The sequence below is a fragment of the Hemitrygon akajei genome, chromosome 9 (assembly GCF_048418815.1).
Source record: "Hemitrygon akajei chromosome 9, sHemAka1.3, whole genome shotgun sequence".
Classification (NCBI taxonomy): Eukaryota; Metazoa; Chordata; class Chondrichthyes; order Myliobatiformes; family Dasyatidae; genus Hemitrygon; species Hemitrygon akajei.
Window position 1 is genome coordinate 126,621,575 of NC_133132.1, and position 27,420 is coordinate 126,648,994.

The 27,420-nt window shown below is 39.6% G+C and overlaps 1 protein-coding gene across 3 annotated transcripts in view; it reads right to left on the minus strand.

Annotated features, from left to right (window-relative positions):
• LOC140733513 (CYFIP-related Rac1 interactor A) overlaps nt 1-27,420 on the minus strand; it is a 229,242-nt gene that overhangs the window by 21,290 nt on the left and 180,532 nt on the right. For all 3 annotated transcript variants that reach the window (XM_073056946.1, XM_073056944.1, XM_073056945.1), the window contains 6 exons: nt 7,020-7,098; nt 3,685-3,806; nt 3,101-3,206; nt 2,366-2,502; nt 2,194-2,271; nt 1,985-2,101 (listed from right to left, as the gene is read on the minus strand). In XM_073056946.1, coding sequence (XP_072913047.1) covers nt 1,985-2,101; nt 2,194-2,271; nt 2,366-2,502; nt 3,101-3,206; nt 3,685-3,806; nt 7,020-7,089 — 630 coding nt within the window. In that variant the 5' untranslated portion in view covers nt 7,090-7,098. The remainder of the gene's footprint in view (nt 1-1,984; nt 2,102-2,193; nt 2,272-2,365; nt 2,503-3,100; nt 3,207-3,684; nt 3,807-7,019; nt 7,099-27,420) is intronic.

The following is a 27,420-nucleotide window of genomic DNA, read 5'->3' on the forward strand; positions in this document are numbered from 1 at the left end:
CCTTCATTGTTTTGTATACCTCTATCAAATCTCCTCTCAATCTTCTATGTTCCAAGGAATAAAGTCCTAACCTATTCAATCTTTCCATATAACTCAGGTCATCCAGACCCGGCAACATCCTTGTAAAGTTTCTCTGTACTCTTTCAAACTTATTGACATCTTTCCTGTAAGTAGGTGACCAAAACTGCACACAATACTCCAAATTAGGCTCACCAATATCTTGTACAGCTTCAACATAACATCCTATCTCCTGTACTCAATTTTTTGATTAATGAAGGCCAATGTGTTTCTGTGCTTGAATGACTCCATCTGTAAACAGAGCAATAAATGCCAGCTCTTCACCTATGTTAATAGGTCAGGATTCCATTTCTTCCATGACTGCAGCACTGAGATTGCAACAAAAAGAACTCTATCAATGGTAATAATTTTGTCCAGTAGCATGTAGGTATTATTCTATTTAAAAAAGCAGCACATGATGTTAGCAGTAGCTAACTTCATTAAGTCAGTTTTGTTCAAAGCAGTAGTTTAGTGGTTTATCGCATTGATCCCACCCTGATTAACGGAGAAATATTTATAATGCACAAGCATGCCCGAGAAGCGGAATTTCTTGATAATATAAATTTAGCGGCAATGCCCAATGCAGTAGTAGATATTTACATGCATAATTTTATCCACTTTCTATATGGGGAGAGAGAAAATTGCACATTAATAATTAAATTGACTTCATCATTAAATGGTTTGAATATTTAACTAAACTTCGTGGCCCAGATTTTGCAGTCCCAGCAAATCAATGGTGTTTCTGTTTAATAGTTACATTTCTCCACAGAGTTTGTGGGCGTCTGTGTTGGGATTTGCGCTAATTAAAGAACAAGAACAGAAAGCCATGTTCCACAGTGGAATCAAGCATGAAATATCATGTCTACTCAATGAATCAGACCAAAAGTCTTAATCAGGGACTAAGTTACTAAAACCAAATACAGAAAGGAAAAGATAGATAGATTTGAGAAGATAATGAGATGAAAATAGAAAATGTTAAATAATATTGCATTTCTTAATGGTTATATTTTTCCTTAGTTGTTAAGATCTTTAGGAAATAAATCTTACTGTAGTGCTGAAAACTTGTATCTTACAAAAATGCTGTATTTAAGACTTCATACATTGTTAAAAATGCACTTAACACAGGAATGTCCATCTCCAAATATTTTCCTCAATCCTTAATAGGCAGCTCATCAGTTAGCTACACATCATCAGTGTTGCCCGACATGCCAGTATAGTGAAGCCAGGCAACAGCAAGGCATCAGAGGGCAACTTTCAGATCTATGTAGAGGCAGGTTCGATATTGTCATCTAAAGCAAAATTGGATAGGTATATGGACAGGATAGGAATGGAGGGTTCTGGCCTGAGTGCGGGTCAGTGGGACTAGGTGAGAGTAAGTGTTTGGCATGGACTAGAAGGACCTGTTTCCGTCCTGTAATTGTTATATGGTTATAACTGTGCAAGTGTGGGAGCAGGAAGTTGCCAATTGATTTATTGCCCAATAATAATGAACGTGCCACCATTATCCTCCATTGGAAATCTTGGCCAAACTTCCTTCGATTCCCCTTTTCACGGCAGAATGCAAAGTGGAGAGTAGAAGAATTTATTTGCTGTCAGTCTCTGAATACTTCCCGTGAGAGTGACCTTCTAAAGAATCTGTTATTAGCTAATCAGAAGTTTCTAAGAGCAACCAGCAAATAATCTATCCAATGTATTACTACTTATTTCTCTCTCTGGGAACTATGGTTACTGTTTCTCCATCCGTTCCTCTCCCTACATAAAAGCAAGCTTAAGCAATGTCTTTCGCTCATCCACTTGCTAGTAAAACAATACACTTTATCATTTGGAACACAATGTTATGTGACTTGCTGAAAAGTCATACAATTCCTCAATTACAAAAATAATAATAAATCATTACATAGTGCAGTAATTAATTTGGCATATATACCTCTGATACAAACTTGGTTGTCGCATCGCTTAGTGTTTTAAGCATTGGTGTTGCTTCTGCGTAAAATAAGGACATTCTGTTGGCCATTTCATTGTTTACTTCATTCTCAGTATCTAACTGTGTAAAGAAAAAAGGAACAGCTATTTTACATAAAGCCAAATAAAGTTAATTCATTAATCATAATTTGGCTATGGAATACTTGCACTCACATGCATATTGTTAATTCGGTTGCGATTTATTGTCCGTCGGTAGTAACTAAAGTCATTCTGGATGGCTGGATTTTTCATCTAGAATAGAACAAAAGGAAGATACATTTCAATGTTATTTCTGCATTGTATTTTAAATAAAATGGCAAGTTTGAGTTGCTGAATGCTTTCTGACCTTGAGTTCATCAAAGCGGAGAGTAAAATGCAGAATCTCTGCAAACTGTTTGGCTAGAGCTTGTTCCCGTTCCAGATGCTGAGTTGGTGTGTAGGGTGGATATGTCAAAGTCTCTAAAAGGCTTTGTAATGCTTTTTCTGTATTGAGAACACACACACAAATAAGGAAACAGAGGCTTGTATATTCTAATGGAAAATTAAATCTAAGTCTAATTATAGTGAAATGAGCTTCAGGGATTCTGATTATTTGCATCTCTGCTTTGGGCAACTAAGCACTGAATGAAAGCTGCAAATTAACCAGAATGGCTGGTATGAACTTCCCAAAACAGCATTAAATGATATGCACATGTAAATTTTAGGTGTGGAATATTTGATGTTTATTAGAATGTTTCCTGCTTTCAGGAACAAGGCTTTCTGAAGCCAAAGTTGTGATAGTTGTCTGTCAGCTTGCATATGTGACCCCCGGGGCTGGCCTGCAAACCCAATATGGAAAACCTGTCTCAAATATACTTTGTCAATGCTGTCATCCAATACAAACAGGTACTTGATGACCAGCAGGATGCAGTGTTGTATGGCCCCAAAAGGGATTTCTGAACTAAGTCTAGTACTTCATCAGTGTTACTTGGCATGCTCCACAGAACACCATTACTGAAGGCATCTCTGCCGGAGACACCAAGTAGCAAAGCAGATTTCCCCTCTCCTAACTGGTATAGAGACAAAAAAAAAATGCCTTTACCCAATCTTATGGAGAATTCATAGAACCTCTTGAGTCTCCCAACCAGGGGACACACTGAATTCCATGCTCTGTCCTGAAGCTGATCATCACCTGAGTTTTGAATTGCCTGGGGAGACACAAAAACATGCTGCACCACAGGAATATACCAGCTTTACATACCTTTGTTTTTAATATCTACATTAAACTTCCAAATAAAATTCAAGATGTGATCATCAATTATCTTATTCATCAAAGAATAATTGAAATATATAACAAAAATATTAGTCTACTCTTTAAGTGACTGAAATGACCACAGTTACTTTAACATGTGAACTTTTTCCCCAATATGCACATTACTCACAAACAATTTTAATCACATTTCTCCAAAGGACAGGTGCAAACAGCTCAGTTAATCCAATGAAGTGTATTTTTAAAACAAGCCATGTAACTTTGAAAATTCTGAAATAAAAGCACGTTTGTTTAGAAAGGCTTCTGTAGAAATATCATCCTAAAGAATAGCAGGATGATGCAGAAATCAATAAATAACAATTTGTATTTTCACCCTTTGGGTTAAATCACTTTATAAATTAACTTCGCTCGCGTACATCTCTTATTTCTTGTCCAGCCCCTTTATAGGCCTGCAGCTCAGTTAGAATGCTTTCAGAATCCTGCAGAACTGCATTTACTTGATTCCAAATCTCTCGCTCTCCATCTGTAGGCTGTGCATCTATGTAAAAATGACAAAGATAGATGATCAAATAAACTTCATTTTGTTACATGTTAAATTTTGGATTAAAGTGCAGATATTTAGAATTAATTAACATTTCAGCAAAAATGTTTTAGTTATTTTTTGCATTTGGTACTATTGTGCTAAAGTATGCATTCAGCAAAGGACTCATCCAGTCTGCATTACGTGCGATTCTTACCTTCATTTAAACATAGCTTAAGTTTGCATTTGGATAACATAAATGTAAACTGGTCTCTGCATCATCAGGTAATGATGAGGTGCAAATAATGCAAAATGTTTAGTAAAGTAGATCAGTGTTACATGTGTTAAAAGATAGCTTAATAATCATCACTCAACACTATCAAAGTTGGAAAGAGTGGAGATGCATGCCTCAAAGGATTCAGAACAAATCTAATAGATCTTCCAAATCCAGACTACTGAAACATTTGCTCAGTTAAATAACACCAACAAATCAAAATGCGACCACGTTAAAAGTGGAGATAAAAGAGACTGCAGAGGAGAAAAAGGAATGGTCGATGACTTGGATTGCTCCAGCAGGTTACTTTTTGCACTCTATCAGTGGTATCTAATTCAACTGTTTACTTTTCAATCCACCTGAAGCCTTTGCGGCATTTGCACACAGCATTTCAATCACTCTCTCACCACAGTTACGGTTTGTGAACTGCATACCCCTAACAACGTTTGCAACAATCCACTCAAGATCACATAGGATCACCTGCTATGACTCCCAGTCAAACTATAGCACCATTACCTTGACTATTCTCATGTTCAACACTTAACCGCACTCTTACCTCCCACCTCATGGTATCTGTGATGCATCATTTGAAGATCCAATGTCAAATTCCTAGGTGTATGTCAGCTTCACTTTTATCTCCACATTCCCCATCTAATCTGTACTAGATACTGAGCTCCAGGCAGCAAGTCCTCCCCTCCCACCGCCTCCTGAGCCACAGGTTGCGATACAGCAATTCTCGCTTCACGGGCTCCGCTCTTCCTCCCCTTCTCTCTCGAAACATAGGCTCCTTCCCCATTGTCTCCCTGTTTGCAGGTTCATTCTCTTCCTGAGATACAAGCTCCTGCCATTCGGAACTGCAGGTTCCCTGTCCCTCCTGTCCATACCCGTATGTTCCCACTCACTCCTCTTCCCTCCAGAGCTATATGCTCCATGTTGCTTCCCTAAATTATCAAATCAAAAGAGGGAGCAATTGCAGAGCTCAAAAAACACTGATGGGGAAAAATAATCAGGAAACACAGTGGGTATCACCTGAAGTAATTCTACAATGTTTGGTGTCTGCCCTGACTAGAAACACAACAGTATCTTAAATCCTGTAATTTGGCAGCATTTTTATCCACTTAAAAATAATCTACTTTGAGTTCATGCTTGTAATTTTCCCTTTAACTTGCTTGACTGAAAAATTCACCAATATTATTAGCTCATTTGCTGAATAATAGAGATCTCTGTTTTACCAGATGCACAACAACAAATGGACCTTCTCCACAAATACAACACTGCAGCAACCATGACTGACTCTATTGGCTTCATTTCTACACCCTCCCAAACCCACTTAACCAAGAGATAAACCCCCATCTTATTGGTCTTTGGTAATACACAGTCCGGGGAGGAGGCTCTTGAGTGGCATCACGGTCACAAATGATGCAATGAAGAAGCTCCTTTCTAAAACTCATTCAACAGTTTTAGTAGCCAACAATTTTTCATCTTGAATGTACTTCATGGGAGAATTAAAAACGAAATACAATTAAATTTTAAGAAGTAAAAGAAAAGAAAATATAGGATAAAATACTGAAGGACTAGAAGGGCCTACTCTGTCCTGTATCCCTACGTAAATAAAATCTAGTGCAATATTTTAAAGTTTACATGCTGGAGAATTCAGCAAGACGGAGACCTGCTCAGCAAAGGGTGTACACTGGAGGAGAGCCATGAAAAGTAGGATGTCAACATCTTCAGTGACCGAGGCTGAAACTTCTATGCATGTATCGTCAAGCACGGAAGTCCCAAGTTTCTTCTATTTAATTTGGGTAATTTCTGGGAATTCCGCTAATTTACTGAATAATGCAAATTTAGATGCTGAAGATAACTGAGGCGAAGGATAATCCTGACTCTAGGATTTATCTGCTAAAAATGATATTAGATGTCTTGTTAGCTTATAATAAACATACATATTGTTCAGAAATCAACACTAAATTACAGAAAGCTGAGCAGTCCTAGTTTTAAAAAATTAAGTCTTGCACAATGTCATTTCAGAGGCATGAAAAGAACTAAGTGTTGCCATGATTACCTCAACAACCTTCATGTACTTGTTGATTTAATGTAAACTAACACACCATTATCCAAGTTAAACATAAGGGATATTGAATGCATACAATATTACTTACTATATAAATCTTAACAGCAAATTAAAGTACCTATAAGATTAATAAACTTTAATAATGCATTATAATATTTATCTTTGAATAAGAAAACAGATTAAGGCTAAATGGGTCAATGTTTTGAATTACTGTAGAATGCTTCAAGCTAAATAAGATGAAAGCCATAACCTGTTACAAAAATCATATCATTGGGGAGAACTGTTTGCAGGAAATAAGCTTAAATGTATAGAATCCAGAGTCAAAGTTTTTAATCTGGCATTTTCATAAAACTAAGTCAAATTAACTATCCTGCAAATCACACCAATCGGAGTAACACCATCATAACATTCTACATTTTGAGTTCTTATCTTTGAGTACAAATTCTATCAATATACTTTGTTGAACCATCAAGTTACATTATGAAGCAGACACCAAACAGGAGAATAGATTTAGGGAAGGATAAATACTACAACACCCACATCATTTTAGTTTATTTCACACCCAATTGTCTGCAGAATGGTTCAATTTAAAACCCGAGCAACAGTTCCTTCTTAATTTCAAAGTCAAGAGAAAATATTGGCCTTGATCAAACTCTGTGCAAGTGAGAGCTTTTAGAAGATTCCCGATTTGGCTCTTGAAAGAGAATAAAGGGGAACAGAAAGCTGCACCACGGTGAAAATTAAAGAATATGAAGGGGGAAAATACCAACAACTTTGTTTTGTTGACAGAAGTGAATAATTTACAGAAGTATTTTGTTCCTTAACCACATGTTGTGTCAATCTGAAATGCAGGTTTGTAGTAGTGCTGCCCAGCAGTACAACTTACTTTCAAAATCCAGGAAGAAGTGCGGATAGTTTTCAATCTCCCTGGTTAGGACCTTAAGCAGATTACCCATCCCAGCAACCTGATTAAAATAGATCACATAATAGAAATAAATATTAAACAACGTATGGTAATTAACAAGAACTGCATTCAATTTGAACATGAGAACAATATACAGTAGATAAAATACCTATTATTATAGTACAGGAGTTAATGTTTTATAGCAGCAGCTTCTAGTGAACAGATTTGAAGCACATTTCCACAACAAAAGTCAGTAAAAATAATTAGAGCATATTAAATTCATTGTGATCATTTTGTATTTTGTTATACATACAAATTATGACAGGAATGTTCTTTTTAAACAAAATTTGCTGAGAATGTAAGAACACCACCAGAAAATACAAAGCAGCCTTAGACTATCTTTAATGTGTCTTAATAGACATAATTATTTAGTCAAAGCAAAACAAAGTCAAGTAAATGATAGCAAGCTTTACGTAGTGTCATGAAATTAGTTTGTGGTTCAGTTGCCCCTATTACCTTTTAACCTGAAACACAAGATGGCAGTTCCATTTCTGATGCAAGTGACAACAAAGGAAGAAACAATAAGATATGATTTCTCTAGATGCAAGAGATTAAATGGCAGATGTGAACTCAAAGACATACTTGCATAAGGGTCCTGCAAATTGCCCGAGCTCAAAAGCTTTGAACATCGCCAAGAGATCATAAGCCTAAGAAGACATAGTTCACTTGGGTTCACTGATGAAGTAGAAAAGGCAATGACTTGCAGCAGTTTGGAGCTATGACCAATGCACAATCAGAGATTGGAAGTCCGAGAATATATAGTCCACTCAGGTTTGCTGATTGAGTAGGAAAGGCAGCCACTTGGGCCAGTTTGGCGCTTTGCGCAGGAGCCAATTGGTGGTTTGGGATTGATTGTCAAGAACAAATTAAAGTAAGGCAGGGGCAAGCAGAATGGCCATTGCTAGAGCGATGATCATTGAAGTGGTCAATGTTAGTGTGGGGTTTTTGAGGTTTTACCACAGAGAAAGCAAAAAACAGCTCTGCGTAAAGTACAAGCAGGCAAGATTATGCTCTTCTTGCATGATGTGGGATGGCAGGAAGACCTCCAGTGTCCTTGTCGACTGCACCTGTGAGAAGTGCATCCAGCTGCAGCTTCTAACACTTTGTGGTAAGGAGTTGGAACTGGAATGAGTTGAACTCCAGATCATTCAGGAGGCTGAACTCAGGGCAGCTCAGGTGACATGGATTAACACCTGAAATTATGACACTGTAGCCATAAGTGAGACTTGGATGCAGGAGAGACAGAACTGGCAGTTCAACATTCCAGAGTTCCATGGTTTTAGCCGTGACAGAGCGGGAGGAATTAATGGAGGAGAAGTGGCTTTACTAATCAAGGAAAATGTCACAGGAGTGTTCAGCCAGGACAGACTAGAGAGCTCATTTAGTGAGGTATTATGGGTGGAACTGAGTAATGAGAAAGGTAAGACCACGTTAATGGGGTATATTACAGACCACCCAACAGTCTGAGGGGTTTAGAGAAACAAATTTGTAGAGAGATTACAGACCATTACAAGAAACAAAGTTGTCATAGTAGGTGATTTTAACTTTATATATATTGACTGGAACTCCCATACCGTAAAAGGACCAGATGGGATAGACTTTGTCAACAGTGTTCAGGAAAGTTTTCTTAATAAGTACATAGAAGTTTCAACAACAGTGCACAATACTTGATCTGTTGTTAGGGAATGAGATAGGGCAGCTGACCGATGTCTGTGTAAGTGAATACTTTGCATCTAGTGATCACAATGCCATTGGTTTCAAAGTAAATATGGAAAACGATAGCTCTAGTCTGCAGGTTCAGCTTCTAAATTGGCGAAAGGTCAATTTTTATGGTATCAGAAAGGATATGACAGTGTGGATTGGGAGAGGCTGTTTTCTAGCAAAGGTGTACTTGGTAAGTGGAAGGTTTTCAAAAGTGAAATTTTGAGAGTACGAAGCTTAGCTGGTCAGAATAAAAGTGACAGATAACAGATGTAGGGACACAAAGTACACTGCAGATGTTGTGGTCAAATCAAGACGTACAAACAAGCTGAATCAACTCAGCAGGTTGGGTAGCATCCGTTGAAATGAGCAGTCAACATTTCGGGCCGAAACCCTTCGTCAGAATAGATGTAGGGAGCCTTGATTTTCAAGTGATATTGAGGCCCTGGTTAAGAAAAAAAAAACTGGTGCATTTCAGGTGAAGGCCAACAGGAACAAACGAGGTGCTTATGGAGCACACGAATTGGAAGAGAACACTTAAAGAATGAAATCAGGAGGGCTAAAAGAAGGCATGAAGTTGCCCCTTAGCAGACAAGGTGGAGGGAGAATCCTAAAGGATTCTACAGATATGTTAAGAGCAAAAGGACTGCAAAGAAGAGAATTGGTCCACTGGAAGATCAGAATGGTAATCTATGCGTGGAGCCAAAACAGATGGAGGAGATCTTACATGCATTTTTTGCATCTGTATTTAGTCAGGAGATGGACACAGAGTCTACAGAAGTAAGGCAAAGCGGCTTCAACTTCATGAAGGGTCTCAGCCGAATCATTGACTGTTTACTTCTCTCCATATATGCTGCCTGACCTGTTAAGTTCCTCCAGCATGTGTGTGTGTAAGTGTTAGAGAAATTTATTGCCTGCAACAAATATGATGTAGTGCCTTCTTGTGTGGAGTATGAGGACTTGTACAAGAGTCAATAAACAAATTACTTTGGTATGAACAAAAACTGGAGTTTGGGACAACTATCAATTTTAGAGACATTTAAACAAGATGAAGGAATAGAGCTGGAGTAGGACTATTTCTAGTAGTTAAGGGCTTACAGGTCACCATGCTGTTCTAATTTTTTAAGGCAACGTGAAAAAACATCATAAATGCATTCATTGTGGCAAGGCAGGAAAACAACGTTAGGATCCTTCAGACAATAAGTTAAATGAACCAATTATTACTTCACTTAATATTGCTGAGGGAGAACTCATCTTATTTTTAGAAGACTTTCAAAGGATCTTCTGAAAGACAGGGTCTCATCTATCATGAAGAACCATCCCCATCTATGCTGCACTATGTCAAGCCTGGCTTACCTACCACAAATGATGGAGCACTGGTACAAGATTATACAAGGTTCAGTGTACCACTGGAGTTAATGTGTAAAGGAGAAATATTTTCATACCAGATTAGATGGACAAATGGGGCAAATAAGAATAAAGTAGTTGAGGATCAGCAGCTGGACCAGATCAAACTGACTGTGATTTCCAGTCAATTCCTTGAGGTTGACCAAACAGAAGTTGCTTGCCTGGGTATAGGCAGTACAATGCTCTTCCAGACATCAGGTTCTGTCAATGTAGGAACAGCTAGACTTTGCAAGATATTAGCTCACAAACCCTGTGCGAACATCTTCAAGGTCTGTTTTACGGTCATCCTATTATCAGTGCAGAGTGAACTGCTGGGTTCCAGTTTAAGGAAAAGGCAATAACTAAGGCAAGGAGCAGCTGGAGACTTCACATGGGCATGTCTCTCATATACTTCCTAATCCTGTTCGAGAATTGGCAAGATTCTAGTCAATAGAGTAGGGCACAACCAAGCTTTACCTCTGCACTCTACTGAACATTTTATTTTGTACTCCATGCTTGACAAAAGGTTCAAGTGAATGCAATTATCTAATGCATTCTAAGCAATTGATTACAAATTTAAGTCCTTACATGCTGATACCAGTGTCAAAAATTTGGGAAATCTGAGCACATAAAGAATAATATAGGAACAAAATTCTGTCCAAATAAAAGCCCTCACTAAGATCACCATTTCAAAGAAACCCTTACATTTATATAGCGCTGGCTAGATCATTAGGGCAGCAAATGTGTCTTACAGCTAATGAAATACTTGATGCGGAGTCACTTGAAATGGTGCAGTTTCCACACACGGTGATGAGATAATGATGGACAACTGGCTGCAATGAAAGATAATATTCCTCAGGTAATCAGGGTAATTCTTTGAAAAGTTACGATGAGATCTTTTACATCCACCTGAGACAACAGGTGAGCATTTAATGTGTCAATTGAACGATGGTATGTGTCAGTGCAGCATTTCCCCAGCACTGCTCCAGAAGCAACTGAACGAGGTAAATCACTTTGATCACACTACAGTTCTAGGTTTTGTTTTATTTATTTCGGATCAGATTGCTAATTATTCGCTTGTCTGCCTGTAGAATTACTTTACAATCACTTGCAGAACCACTGCTCATTCTTCCCGTTATCACTCAGTGACAACCAAATTCTTCAAAATGATTTGAGAGGATAATTTTAAACTAGTAGGAAAATCTGGATAGACAGAAAACATGAAGATTTAGAGGAGAGGAGGAAGGACATTTTCATTACAGTATTTTCATAATTCAAAGGTAATCTTTATGAAGATCTTGAGATTCACAAAAGTAATAAAATCCGTTATCCTGAATGAAGGCAAACACAAACTGCATCTCTCTGTTAAATTCTTGTTTCTACTACTGTTAAATTTCTGTTACATTATAGTTAACACATTTGTTTGAAACAATTACTTAATTTAATGGATGCGGAATAAGGAAAAACGAAACCTTAAACTGCACACTTAGAGCTTTTCAAGTTGAATATGCAGGTGGAATACATGGCCAAAAGAGGCTTTAGCAAGTAGTTAGGGTGGATATTACTCAGTGAACAGAAGAGCACTGAGGGGTGTGGTAGAACAAAGGGACCTCAGAATACAGGTACATAATTCAGTGGAAGTGGTGGCACAGATAGATCGGGTCGCAAAGACAGCTTTTGGCACACTGGCCTTCATAAATCAAAGTATGGAGTGCAGGCGATGGGATATTATATTGAATTTGTATAAGACGCTGTTGAGCCATTTTTTTAAAGAATTGTGTGCAGATTTGGTCATCTACCTACAAGAAAGATACACAAGGTTGAAAGAGAAAATTTACAAGGATGCTGCTGGTGGGACTGGAGGACCTGAGTTATAAGGGAAGTTCGAGTAGGTTAGGACTGTATTCCTTGGAATGTAGAAGATCAAGGCGGCATTTGATAGAGGTATACATAATTATGAGGGGTATAGATAAGGAAAATGCAAGCAGGTTTTTTCCACTGAGGTTTGGTGGGGCTACAACTAGAGGTCAGGGGTTAGGGTGATAGGTAAAAAGTTTAAGGGGAACATGAGGGGGAAACTTCTTCACTAAGAGGGTTGCGAGAGTGTGTAATGAGCCGCCTGCAGAAGTGGTGCATGTGAGCTCAATTTCAACACTTGAGAAGTTTGGATAGTTACATGGACGGTACAGGCAAATGTCACTCCACTTTTTAAGAGGGGAGGAAGGCAAAAGAAAAGAAATTATAAGCCACTTAGCCTAACCACAGTGGTTGAGCAAGTGTTGGGAGTCTATTATTAACAATGAGGTTTTGAGGTGCTTGGAGACTAATGATAAAATAAGTTGAAGTCAGCAAGGTTTCTGTAAAGGAAAATCTTGCCTGACAAATCTGTTGGAACTCTTCAAAAAAGTCACAAACAGGGCAGACAAAGATCCAGTTTGTGGATGATATGAAGATAAGTGGAGGGGTAGGTAGTACTGAGGAAGCAATGCGATTGCAGCAGGACTTAAGACAAATTGGAAGAATTGGCAAAAATCTGGCAGATAGAAAATAGTGTTGGGAAATGTACGATAATACATTTTGGTGAAAGGAGTGAACTATTATCTAAATGGGGAGAAGATTCAGACATCAGAGGTGCAGAGGGCCTTGGGAGTCTTCGTGCAAGACTCCCAGAAGATTAATTTACAAGTTGAGTCTGTGGTAAATAAGGCAAATGCAATGTTGGCATTTATTTCAAGGGGAATAGAATATAAAAGCAAGGAGATAATGCTGAGCCTTTATGAGACACTAGGCAGGCTGGACTTGAAGTATTGTCAACAGTTTTGTGCCCCGTAACTCAGAAAGAATATGTTGTCATTGAAAAGAGAGAAGAGGAGGTTTACAAGGATGGTTCTGGGAATGAAGGGGTTAACAGGAGGAGCGTTTGGCAGCTTTGGGCTTGTACTCATAGGAATTTAGAAGAATGTGTGGGGATCTCAGTGAAACCTAGTGAAGGTTGAAAGGACTAGATGAGGTGAATGTGGAGAAGGTATTTCCTATGGCGGAAGTATCCAGAACTAGAGAGCACAGCCCCAAAATTGAGGGGCGACCTTTTAGAACGGAGGTAAGGAGGATTTTTTTTAGCCAGAGAATCATAAATCTGTGGAACGTTCTGCCACAGACTGCAGTGGAGGCCACGTCCATGCGTATATTTAAGGCGGAAGTTGATTGCTTCCTGATCCGTCAAGACATCAAAGGATATGGTGAAAAGGCAGATATATGGGGTTGAGTGGAATCTATGATGGAATGGCGTAGGAGACTCAATGGGCTGAATGCCTAACTCTGCTCCTATGTCTTATGGATAGGAGGGGTATGGATGGCTATGGTCCAGTGCAGATCAATGGGACTAGGCTTTTTATATAGTTGGGCACAAACTAGATGGGCTGAAGGGCCTGTTTTGTGTTGTACTTTTCTATGATTCTCAGTATTTAGACTGTGTGAGGAATGGTCTGTCACATTATCTTTAATGGAGTGAAATATCAACCACTTGAAAACTGCTCATCAGATCAAAATGGAGTATTGTTGTTGCAGTAAGAGGCTGGAACTAAACTTTAAAAATAAACAGGCAAACCAGTTTAAGTTTCCCAAATCTTTAATTGTTTACTAAATTTTATCCACTTGCTAACACAACTCTCATCACATGCCTTAGAAGGAATTGTGTTACTTTCAGGTCAATGCATGGTGCTTGGCTTCTATTCAGTACAAATATGGTTATAAATGAGATAGTTGACTATCCTGCTGAGAAATCAATTCTGCATGTTGTGAAGAATTCAATACTTCAGAAATCTGCACAGATACTATAGATCCCATCAGTAAAGGAGAAGCATGTACAAGTTAACTATTCCCTGCAGATTATTTCCAGAAAAAAGCAAGTTTTTTTTTAGAAGTAGCTATAATGATATCCTGATGATACAAGCTGCTCTCCTACGAGAGAATCTTCATCGCTATTGTAACTGACCAAGAATCCAGATATCCTGTTGATTAATGCTCTGCAATAAAAATATTTAGCACAGATAGCTGGGAATTGTCCATGATTTCCAGATTCTGAAATTCTCAGCTTCCTCAGAAAATGATGTCCTCAACTATTAAAATAATGCAGGTTATATCCTTCCGCACATGCTCTTTGAAGACTTCACACGTTTGGCTGAGGGATGTTTGATCAAGTCAAATTGGCCATTTGAGTTTCAACTCTAATAGCAAGGTGAACCAAGCCCAAAAATCCTAACTGCATGTGGCACTTCTTTTTAAAACACTATTTTCTTTTCTGGTCAAGAATGGAAGGAGATGATCAAACTGTATAAATCAAAGGATCCACAACTCCAGATATAAAATTACAGGTTAGCTACAGATAGGTAGCTACCCATTTCAACTTTTCGGCTCCGTTTTACATTAATTGATCATGTAATGAAGATGACGCATCAATAAATGGACGAAGTGAATAATTTCTTCTCAGTCAACAATGCCCACTCAGAGTCAAACAATGTGGACTGAGAGAAATGCCAAAGCCCTGGTTGCGTGCATCAATATTTTGCTATACTGTTCATGCCATTCCATTTGCAAGTCAATACCCATTTCTGTTTTACACTCCTCCAATTAAATACCTCCTATTTAAGCCCTAGTGATTTACCAGGCTCTAGGTTAATAAACACACACACACACACACACACACACACACACACACACACACAAGGTTCTGGTTAACTGGGTACATTTTGGCCCAATTACATGGCTGCCCAATCAGTCAATGTTTCATGGGAATAATTAAGTAGCAAGTACAAAGAGCTGATTATTGACTTCAGGAGGAGGAAACCAGAGGTCCATCAGCCAGTCCTCATTGGAGAGTCAGAGGTGGAGAGGGTCAGCAGCTTTAAATTCCTCGTTGTTATCATTTCAGAGGAGCTGTGCTGGACTCAGCATGTAAGTGCAATTATGAAGAAAGCATGGCAGTATCTCTACTTCCTTAGCAGTTGGTAAATATTCAGCATGTTATCTAAGACTTTGACAAACTTCTATAGATATGTGGTGGAGAGTATAATGACTGGCTGCAGCACAGCCTGGTATGAAACTGCCAATGCCCTTAAATGGAAAACCCTACAAAAAGTAGTCCATCACAGGTAAAGCTTTCGTCACCATTGAGCACATCTACATGGAGCATTATCACAGGAAAGCAGCATCCAGCATCAGGAACTCCCATCACCCAGGACATGCTCCCTTCTCACTGCTGCCATCAGGAAGGTGGTACAGGAATCTCAAAACTCACACCACCAGGTTCAGGATCAGTTATGATCCCTCCAATCATCAGGCTCTTAAACCAGTGGGGATAACTTCTCTTGTCCCATCATTGAAATGTTCCCACAACCTAAGGACTAACTTTCAATGACTCTTCATCTCATGTTCTCGATATTTATTATTATTTTGTTCTTTTTGTATTTCCACAGTTTGTTGTTTTTTGCATACTGGTTGAACACCCAAGTTGGTGCAGTCTTTCATTGCTTCTATTATGGTTATTATTCTATTATGGATTTATTGAGTATACAATGCTTTTGACAATTGCATCCTGCAAATCTTCATTTTTATTGTAACATTCAGGATGATCGTCGATACCTTCAAGTTCTTAACAGTTCCTAACTTGAAGTAGTCAAGTCCTTTCTTCACTCCCGGCTGTTTCTGGCATCTCCAAGCCTGAATACTTAAAACCACAGCGAGCAAAACAGTTCTGATTTACCTTACTGTTTATTTCTTGCCAACGATCAGTGACAACAAATCATTACTTTTTGAACACAAGCACACCCAGCTGAGGCCGTCCTCTGGTCAGGGTCAACTACGGATGTTGCCTCCTAGCTGTTACATAAAAGTCAGTACGCAAGCCTGGGCAGTACTAGATGTAGAGCAAGCTGTTACTCATGCAGCGGGCTCCCCCTCTCCACACAGCTGATGAATTCAAAGAAATATAGTCTGGCACCAGCAGTGTCACAGGAATTGCCAATCAAGGTTGAATTCAACATAGGACTGCCTTTGGGACTGCAGCTCTGGATTATTCCTTCAGATTTACTCCTGAAGCCTTCCCCATGAGTGGGTAGAGCCTGGATGTACACCAGGATCTAGACTTGGTTGTCAGAAGCTGTCTGAGACGCACGCCATTGGGAGCATTTAATAGTGTTATGAATGTGCCACAACTCTGAGGGGCCGAAGGGTACAAAGTCGCCCCCTCCTTTTTGAGAATCGCAAGATCGCTATTAATTTGGGTCTGGGACCCAGGAAATGAGACAGAGACACGCAGAATCCACAAGGGTTGGAATGTGTCCTGGCCTCAGCGAAACAAAAACCCCTGATAACGGCTATTGTCTCTTGGAGACGGAATTGTGTATTGAGTACTGTACTATTCATTGAAGCCCTCAGGGGACGACCAGAGTGGGCTGGTTGAGGGATTGCATCATCCCAACCTGATTGACATCTGAGACCCCGTGAGTAAGGATAAAAGAGGGTCTGGGGAACAACCCCTTTAGACGCACCAGGAGAAACGCTAGAAATCCCGTGACAGCGTTTAATAGTGACAGCCGGTGGGGGGCTCGTGTGCGTCCTTCCCTTGCCTGGGATTGGCGGCCTCACCACGGAAGAACGGCTTTAGCTAAAGGAGAGGCCACAAGTGAACGGCCACACCAACGGGACTCCCGACGGATCAAAATCATAAAAGGAAAAGCCGGCAAGTTTTTCTCCCAAAAATCTCTCTCTCTCTCCAACCAATGGCTGCAGCCTGCATGAACTGAGTGACTTTTATATTTCCATCGGACAATACATTATCCCCTAGACAACGATAGAGCTTATTTCTTATTATTATACCTGCACTTTTAGATTTAGTATTGACGACGTATATTATCTGTATGTTTGCATTGATATTATTTTTGTGTATTTTTACTAATAAATACTGTTAAAAATCATATCATCAGGCTTCAACGGACCTCTCTATCTTTGCTGGGAAGTGACCCAGTTACGGGGTTCGTAACAATAGGTAGTGCGAACTTATCCTCACTACCTACCCCAGCTATGACAACCTTGAGGAACCATGCAACGGACACTATTTAAAAACTGTTTAAAATGGTGAAGTGCATGCATCTGAAACTGTTTGGCAACAGTTTCCTGTCCCAATTAAGCAGCATATCGTCCCAAATAAACTAAGGGAAACTCGGCTATTTTCTCAATTAGTTTTTGTTCTTTAATAGTTGGCTGCCCAGTTAACTGCCTCACTTAGCAGGACTGTTTGGAGTCCTGAGTGATGGTGGAGGGAGAAGGCGTAGTGGCAGGTGTAACACTTGGCACGATTGCCGGGATAAGTGCCAGGAGGATAATGCATTTGGGTTCTCCAGTGTAAAGTTTGCTACCAGATTCAATCTGTTCGATCGAAAGAAGTTACTTAGTGCTTCATCTAGAAAGACTGTGTCTATGGATGGTAGGAAGGGAAGAGTTGGAAGTACAAGTGTTGTTTAGCTTTTGTCGATGGTTACACCCTCAAACTATTCCACTCACTCATTAACCAGGTGATCTTGTTTACAGTTTATCACCATGTCATCCTGGTTTTACTCCATCAGAGACATACCTCGCCCTTCGTCTCCCTGCAGCTTTACCAGCTTCTTTTGTCTCCTTTTCAATTCTCACTATGGATTTTTGACCTGAGAAGTTTGACTCTTGTTTCTCTTCTCACAGATGCTAACTGAAATGCTGAGTATTTCCAGGACCTCCTGTTTTTGGTAATTAAGATACTATAAAATCTTTTGGGCACTTTGCACTTGGCAGAAATTACTTCTGATGATATGTCAGATTCGGATTCATTTATTTATCACATGTACATCAAAACATACAGTGAAATGTGATTATTTGCATTTAAAACTACTGTATGATCACTTGAGATATTTGAACACAAGCACTTAAATGAGTTCATGCTTCGGTTAAAACTTCAGGTCAATTATTTCTGAATATTACTTAAAATGAAAAGAAATTACTGATGGAGCATGATTTAACAAGCTGCAGGAAAGACAAATGCCATCACTGAATTGTAGGCTTCTATAAAAATTCAGGTATGTTTTAAGACGGATTTCCTCTTCCATGATATCTTTTGTATCTATTTATACATTTAGTTGTAAGTTAAAACTTATAGTTCCACATTTACCTGCGTTTAGGACACCCCATGAGATCTGACTTTGTGCTTAAAATGAATAATTTATATTGAAGTAACTCTAGCATATTGCAAAGTTCAAGCTGAAACTTCCACTTTAGAAGTCTGTACTGCAGAAGGTAGACCGTGAATTTTGCAGCATGAACTTGGATACTGGCCAAATTTGTGCAAAGATGTCTTGCTGTTCCAGAAACCAAGGCTGCTGAATGGACCAAGATGACCCTGAAAATTGTATCAAAATGGCAGCCAACTAAATCTACTGTGATGATGATGATGATGCTGCATTTGCAACAAGGGACTATCTTCAAATAGCAGTAATAGAACCATATAATAAGCTATTAGTGTAACACACTGATGGCATGATAAGGTACACAGAATCTTTTGAATATCCTAAAACTCAATCCTGCAGTTCTTTGTCAAAACTTGATGCAGCATAATAAAGCTTGTGTACACACATGTATTTAGAAAGCGAGGATAAAATAAGGTCTTAAATTTTCTTCTGACTCCAATTTAAGAGTATCAAAAGGCAAAAAGTGAAACAAAAGGAAAACAAAAAGTAATTTTTTTAACAAGTGTGAACACAATCTGCAAAAACACAAAGAAGGAATAGTTGTATCTGTTGCAGTGAAAATATTTTACAATTGGAATGGTAATTGATTCTCCTTCCTCAACTTGCTCTCAGCGCAATCCTTGAGGAAGATCAAAAAGATCTCTTACAGTTTAGCTGAGTCCATTTCCAGAGACATGATATACTTTTGAGTGTGTATGCGAGTGTGTTTCAGTCTATCAACTTGGCTTGTGATATGTAGGTTACAGTGGAATATTGCTATGCACAAATCTGATGACTAATTATGATGCTTGTTTTTTTTTATGCCTGTTGTTTTCCCAGGGATTGCATCAAAATAGCAGTAACCCAGAAATGGTAAAAAATAAAGAATGCGCTGAAAGTAATGGTGTAGATGTGTACCTTAAACTTCTCTGTATGACATTCTACTACTGAAACTGGGAGAAAAATAATTTACCCAGCTGCAAGCTGGTGTCATAAAGCGTAAAATTTAAAACACTGTATACGCTGAGCACTTTGGTTCATTAATCTGTCACCCAAAACCATTTCAGGTCATTTCATAATACTTCATAGTCAATTAAGTCCTTTTGCAATGTTTCCACAGTTCTAACATCAAGAAATCAAAGACAAAAGTAAAATTTTTTTATCAGAGTACATACCACATACAACCCTGAGCTTCTTTTTCTTGAGGCCATATGTAGCAGATCTATAGAACAGTAACTGTAAACGGGATCAATGAACAACAAACTGTGAACCTGGTGGTGTGAGACCTGAGGCACCTGTACCTTCTATCCGATGGCCGTCGTTAGGTCGCATCTGGAATTTCCAGTTGGCAGACGATTTCCCTCCATGCTGCTCTGTCCCGACACTTGTCCAATAGATCCCTAGTCCTGTCCAGCTTGGTCCAATCCTTGATGTTATCCTTGTTGTTCTTTGCCTTCCTCTTCCTTTCCTTCCCTCCACCTTTCCATATAGCAAGTCCGACAAGATGTTATCTCTCCGCGTAATGTGTCCACAATAAGCAACTTTTAACTTCATAATTTTCTCCAGCAATATCTGTGGTCTATCAACTTCGGACAAAACCCTCTCATTTGAAACTTTCTCTACCCAGCTCATCTTCAACATTCGTCAATAGCACCACATTTCAAAAGCATTGTTTCATGTCATCCTCCTTCAGGGTCCATGTTCCTGATCCATACCTCAGCACTGACCATACGTAACACTCAAGGAAGCGGATTCTACTTTGGATGTCTACCTTCCAATGCATAGTAGGATCTTTGAGCTTCATGAACTGGGTCTTAGCCATACCTATTCTCCTTCTAATCTCAACTTCTCATCACCCGTCATCTGTCAGACAACTGCCAAGATATTCAAACTTCCACACCTGTTCAATGTCTTGTCCGTTCACTTGTAATGATACCATCATGAATGAGTCTTTAGTGTTTGTTTTGCTTAAATCCATTCTCCATAGAGGTTGAAAAAATCTGGTGAGCCAACACAGCCTTGCCTTACGCCTCATTTAATACCGGCACTTTGGCAGCAGAAAGAAAAAAGGTATGGCCTGGGTGGTGAGGATCTTTGAAGATGGATGCTGGTTTTCTATGGCAACGTTTCATGTAGATGTGCTCAAAAAAAAAAAGTATCAGCCATGATTTAAATAGCAAAGCAGACCCGATGGGCCAAATGTTCTAATTCTTCTCCTATGTCTTATGGTCTTGGGATTGGGAGAGCTTTACTGATGATGTACTAGGCCAAATCCACTACCTTTTGTAGCATTTTCTGGTCAAAGGCATTGGTGTTTCCATACCAGGCTATAATGCAGCCAGTCAATACACTTCCCACTACACAACTATACACGTTTGTCAAGGTTTTTGATGTCATGTTGAATCTCCACAGACTCCTGAGGAAGGTGCTGTATCCAAAAGATGGCATTAAATATCAGCAAATAACATATTTTGAAGCCTTCGGAATTGAAATTTAACCCAGAACTCTAATTCACAGGAAGGAATAGCACTGTTGATGAGTTCACATCAACTAACATCAAGATTTTCTGCAGTTTGAGTCCATCAACCAGGCAAACAAGCTAAAGCACAACCGTAACAATTTGTGTTAAAAAAGATGCATCAATAATAAGTTGAAATGTGTACTAATGTAACAAAAGATTAATGACTCCTCTAATTTGCTTCCATTGAGGCCATTAATGTCTGTCTACAAAATGAATACCCAGACTGAAGATTCAGAGGGGATTACCTACAATAAGCTTTATTACCGTGGAAAGACAGGGAGGGATTTGCTTTGTTGTTTCATTTTTTTTTACAGTAATTCTACTAACTCCTTTCATGAAACAAAGTAGCTCAGAGCCATTTTATGTTTTCCACTGAGTTCAGGTTTACAATTCCCATTTCTTCAGTACAAATTTTAATATGAGAACAGCCAATCATCTTCTGAGCAAATTACATTTATAGCAACACCAAGTACATAGATACCCAGGTTGCATAGTAACAGGGTTTCCATTGGCAACAAGATGCCATTCTTGTCTTCACTGCATTGTTGTGCTCAGACACTTACCAAGTAGACGTTACCATCTCCCCGAGATCATCTCCATGCACATCAGCTGAATTTCTGAATTACTAAAAGGATTTCCCTTGTGCTGAAGTTATACCAAAACTGTGGATTAAAATGCTAATTCAGCAAGTCAAAAGTTCAATGTTAAAGGTACACTTATTATCAAAGTATGAATACATTTTACACCCTTCAGATGCGTCTCCTTACAGGCAGCCACAAAGCAAAGAAACCCTGAAAGAACCCATTAAAAAAAACAGTTGAAGACCCACTGTACAGAGAGAAAAAAAATTGTGTGAACAATAAAAGCAAGCAAACAACATTCAGAACTGAAGTTTCCTGGAAGACATGAAGCCAGGCATCACCGCAGTTGTAGTAGGCCACAGCCTCATTTTAGCACAGAGCTGAGTAAACATCGTGGAGCAGTGAGCAGGACCAAGGAAAAACGGCCCGACCCTCGCTTTCGGCGCAGTCACCCTGACCTCTTCAATCTGGCTCAACGTTTAAATCATCCAAACATCGGGTCATTCCTCACTCTCTGACAGATCAGGAGCCTGGACCCTGCTGGCCCACGGTTTGGTCCATACCCGACCTTTCCAATTCAGCCTGGCGCTTCAATCAATCAGACATCAGGGATTTCCTCACTCCTGTCTCCACCATACCTCGCCATCACTTCCACTTGCCTCTGCCTCGTCTTCACCTCCGCTTCCTTCCACCTTGCCTCATCGTCACTTCCACTTGCCTCTGCCTTGTCTTCACCTCCGCTTCCCTCCACCATGCCTCACCTTTGCCTCTGCCTCCTCCTCTTCCCCCCTCTGCTTGCCCAGGCACATCTCTGCATTGTTAGCAGTGTATGTTATTAATGAAGTATTATTAATTATTAATGTGTTAAGTAAGTTTCTTTGTTTTGTATTTTGCCAATAAGTAGTTGCTATGCATCACCAGCACCATCTCTGAAAATTAATGCAAACGAGCATATGAAAATATATTTATCCAAAATAGTTTTACTCAGTATAGATCAGAGTAGCGATTATTTCTGACTGAAACTGGTCCTTAGAGTATCTGGTGATTATCCAGCATCAATCATGCAGCTAATGATGCCGTGTGCTGGGGTCACACACATCAAGTCAAGTCACTTTTTATTGTCATTTTGACCATAACTGCTAGTACAGTACATAGTAAAAATGAGACATTTTTCAGGACCATGGTGTTACATGACACAGTACAAAAACTAGACTGAACTACATAAAAAAACAACACAGAAAAAAAAACTACAGTAGACTACAGACCTACCCAGGACTACATAAAGTGCACAAAACAGTGCTGATGTTACAATAAATAATAAACAAGACAATAGGGCAGTAAGGTGTCAGTCCAGGCTCTGGGTATTGAGGAGTCTGATAGCTTGGGGGAAGAAACTGTTACATAGTCTGGTCGTGAGAGCCCGAATGCTTCGGTGCCTTTTCCCAGACAGCAGGAGGGAGAAGAGTTTGTATGAGGGGTACGTGGGGTCCTCCATAATGCTGTTTGCATTGTGAATGCAGCATGTAGTGTAAATGTCCGTGATGGCGGGAACAGAGACCCGATGATCTTCTCAGCTGACCTCACTATCCCCTGCAGGGTCTTGTGATCCAAGATGGTGCAATTTCTGAATGAGGTAGTGATGCAGCTGCTCAGGATGCTCTCAGTACAACCCCTGTTGTTCTCCACTGCCAATAGAAGTCAGAGTTCTTTGGGAAAACCTATAATCTTTGATGCTGGCTCTCAGGAAAGACCCAGAGCATGACGCGCAGGATTTGAGAACGACAAGACAATTAAAGAGACAGCACTGGTGCGTCAATGCCCAGCGCAGGGTATTCCAAACTCGCTTTGCAATGTAACAAAATACACCACTCCTCTGACATGTCCTACAGCCTTTGTTTAGATCATTTCAAACTGTGACACTTCACAAGAGGTTTGGGCAATTTGTGGCAGGAGTCAAACAGCTGATCCTGTGGGCAGCGCTCAAGGCCACCAGAGAGTGCCACTTCTTCATTTCCTCTTGCCTCCCTACACAGCCTCTTCTGCTGCTGTGTTGTGGCCAAGCTTCTCAATACTCAGAGGTTACATGGCAACAGCAACATCTGCAAGCAGCTCTCAAGGGCAGCCACAGTTTACATTTAGCCACATGAATTTGTTTAGTAAAATGTCACAACTCTACTTTTTGTTGACTTTTGCCAACTTCACGCATTTTTAGATCTTAAGTGGCAATTGATTCCATTCCCAGCAGACACTTAGTTCGGCAAGAGAGTGAAGCTTAATGTTGCAGGCAACTGTTCTGTCGGATAAATAGCACAGAAGGCCAGTATTCCCATTTAACAACAGCAGTTCTGACAGAATGAATTTTAATTGCTGGAAAGGCAGAAAATATATGGAGACAACTATTATTGTCTATAAGGAATCTGACAAGGCCTGGGTCAAAGTTAAAAAAACCCAATAACTTTTGAGTGCAGACTTTAGGAAAATATTTTTGTCGATTCTCTTTCCCTGGCAAGCTACGTGAGTATTCTTTACTATATTCATTTCTATATTACTTTTATACTCCCTCCACCCCCTGGGAAACAAACATACTTACTAGAATGGCCCCAGGGTGAGGGATTTCAGCTATAAAGTTAGACAAGAAGTATACTTTCACCACTTAGGAAAGAAAGGAAACAGGAGATTTGATGAAGTTGTATAAGATCAAGTTATCTTTTTCTGAATGCTGTAAGTTTCCTGGGTGTTGTAGAAGGCATTTGATAAGGTACCCCATGCAAGGCTTATTGAGAAAGGAAGGAGGCATGGGATCCAAGGAGACATTGCTTTGTGGATCCAGAACTGGCTTGCCCACAGAAGGCAGAGTGGTTGTTGACGGGTCATACGCTGCATGGAGGTCGGTGACCAGTTGTGTGCCTCAGGGATCTGTTCTGGGACCCTTAATCTTCTGAGGTTTATAATTGACCTGGATGAGGAAGTGGAGGGATGGGTTAGTAATTTTGCTGATGACACAAAGGTTGGAGGTGTTGTGGACAGTGTGGAGGGCTGTCAGAGGTTATAGCGGGACATTGATAGGATGCAAAACTGGGCTGAGAAGTGGCAGATGGAGTTCAACCCAGATAAGTGTGAAGTGGCTCATTTTGGTAGGTCAAATATGATGGCAGAATATAGTATTAATGGTAAGACTCTTGGCAATGTGGAGGATCAGAGGGATCTTGGGGTCCAAAGTCCATAGGACACTCAAAGCTGCAGCACAGGTTGACTCTGTGGTTAAGAAGGCATACGGTGCATTGGCCTTCATCAATCGTGGCACTGAGTTTAAGAGCTGGGAGGTAATGTTGCAGCTTTATAGGACCCTGGTCAGACCCCACTTGGAGTACTGTGCTCAGTTCTGGTTGTCTCACTACGGGAAGGCTGTGGAAACCATAGAAAGGGTGCAGAGGGGATTTACAAGGATGTTGCCTGGATTGGGGAGCATGTCTTATGAGAATAGGTTGACTGAACTTGGCCTTTTCTCCATGGAGCGACAGAGGATGAAAGGTGACCTGATATAAGTGTATAAGATGATGAGAGGCATTGATCGTGTGGATAGTCAGAGGCTTTTTCCCAGGGCTGAAATGGTTGCCACAAGAGGACACAGGTTTAAGGGGTAAGTTTTTTTTTGTTTTTTTTTGTTTTTTTTACGCAGAGAGTAGTGAGTGCGTGGAATGGGCTGCCGGCAACAGTGGTGGAGGCGGATATGATAGGGTCTTTTAAGAGACTTTTGAATAGGTACATGGAGCTTAGAAAAATAGAGGTCTATGGGTAAGCCTAGTAATTTCTGAGGTAGGGACATGTTTGGCACAACTTTGTGTGCCGAAGAGCCTGTATTGTGCTGTAGGTTTTCCATGTTTCTATGAAGTTGAGGTAGAGGAAAGGCCTTGATCGTACTCCTAGTGCTCAGGAAGTTGCAGTGCCTCTGGTCTCCTCGTACTGGTCAGATGAAGCTTTTGGTTGACGGCACCCACCATTCATTGGTGGGACTCGATGTCTGGGCTTCTGGGGGTGGGGTGGGGTTTGCAAAGATACAGAGGAAGCAGTTGATCTTCAACTCTTGCAAATAAATGATGCAAGTGTTATCTGCAGCACATTAGTCTAAGCTTGGATGCTGTCCAGATTTTGCTGAAATGGGTAATGAAGATAATGGATTAATTTTCAAAGAATCTGAACACCAGGATAGCCAAAACATGAGCATAAGAAACAAGGAAGTAACCAAATGGCTGCGTGATTAACTCCTGCAACCACACTTTTGCATTTAGTCCCAATACTTAAGTATCTTTATCGATAAAGACCAAACTGGGTGCAATAGATTTTATATGAAAATACTATTTAAAAACAGTATATCCTCTGATAACATCAGAACATCCCAGAGTACATTACAGCCATCAAATACTTTTAAGTGCAGTCATAGTTGTAAAGCAAGAAACAAGGCAACTTACTTGCATAGAGCAGGATCCGAAAACACCACAAGCAAAGTATATTGCTTTGGAGCTGTTTACTGAATGATTAATATTACTCAGGATTTTATAATGAACTCCCTTGCTTCTTTTCTTTGTCAAAAACATGCCATGTAAGCTTTTTGGTACAAAGGGGAGGCAGGATTTAATTTGAGGCAAGAGAATGACCACAAAATTAACCTTCAACCTAAACCATGTCACTAGATCATGCTTGTCAGCTTCTAATGATTGAGATGTGATTAAGAGTGCCACTTATCATCGTCCATTGAGTCTAGATAAAACTGGACTTGAAATACCTTTCAGTGTTTTGCTTCATGCTAGAGTATGCATCAGCACATTCAATTATTAGACTATCAGAATGTAAATGATAAAATTTTGTAGCACTGATATCATCCTACCATATTTACAGTATGTTTCAAAATGATAGCTGAATTTAGCAATTCTCATTCATGCTCAAATATATTTCGAATCAGACCAAAACAACAAAAAACGTAGCTCTTTGAAGACATCTCTTTGTTGCAAATATTCCTTTCCTTAAAGATTTTATTTTCCAATTTCTTAAAGCACTTCTTAACATCACTTTGGTGGCCATTACAATGCATCATCTAAATTCCACACCCATGACAAGTACATTTAGAAGGATCTGTGTTCACTATGTTTGCTTAGTAAAGAAACTCCAGTATAAAATCTGTTGTCTCTGAATAATAAGCAACTGATTTACTTAGTCTTCTGGCAGATTGAAATTGTTGACAATGTACCATATGGGAAGTATTTCATTTGGAAAAGAGAATGAAAACATGCTGCCAACTTCTACATCTGAGCAAATCTGTGTCACTTCAAACCTGTAGGCTATTTCTAACAAGGACTCCTTGTTCCCACTATGACTGCACTGTACGCACAGCAAGTGTCTATATTTCAGCCCTGTAAGTCTGACTGCCAATCCTGCTGTCACTATCCACCAAATGAACTGTTTTGTCAGCAAGGAGCCTTAGGATTTTAATAGATTTAACAGAAGTTTGGGTTTTGAAATTGCCTATCACAAATGCAGCCCTATTTTTAACTGGGAGCTTTTATATGAATTTGGATTCTCATTTCAGATTTTTCACAGTTTAAGAACGTCCAATTTATTTACAGTATAATAGCTTGCATCCAGGAACAAGTGTTTGGGAGGCCAGGTGGATGGATTTGCCAGCTGCTGTGAGTTTGCAGACATCCTCTGCCATTTTATAGCAGCATTTCATATGAATGGAACTTGGGGAGGACATGTAAGAAGAAATACTTCTATTTATATGGTATTTTTAAACACTATTTGACTATGATTCTAAGCAAATTCAGCTATATTCTTGCAAACACTTCAATTAGAAGACTGATAGAAGACAGAACAAATACTGA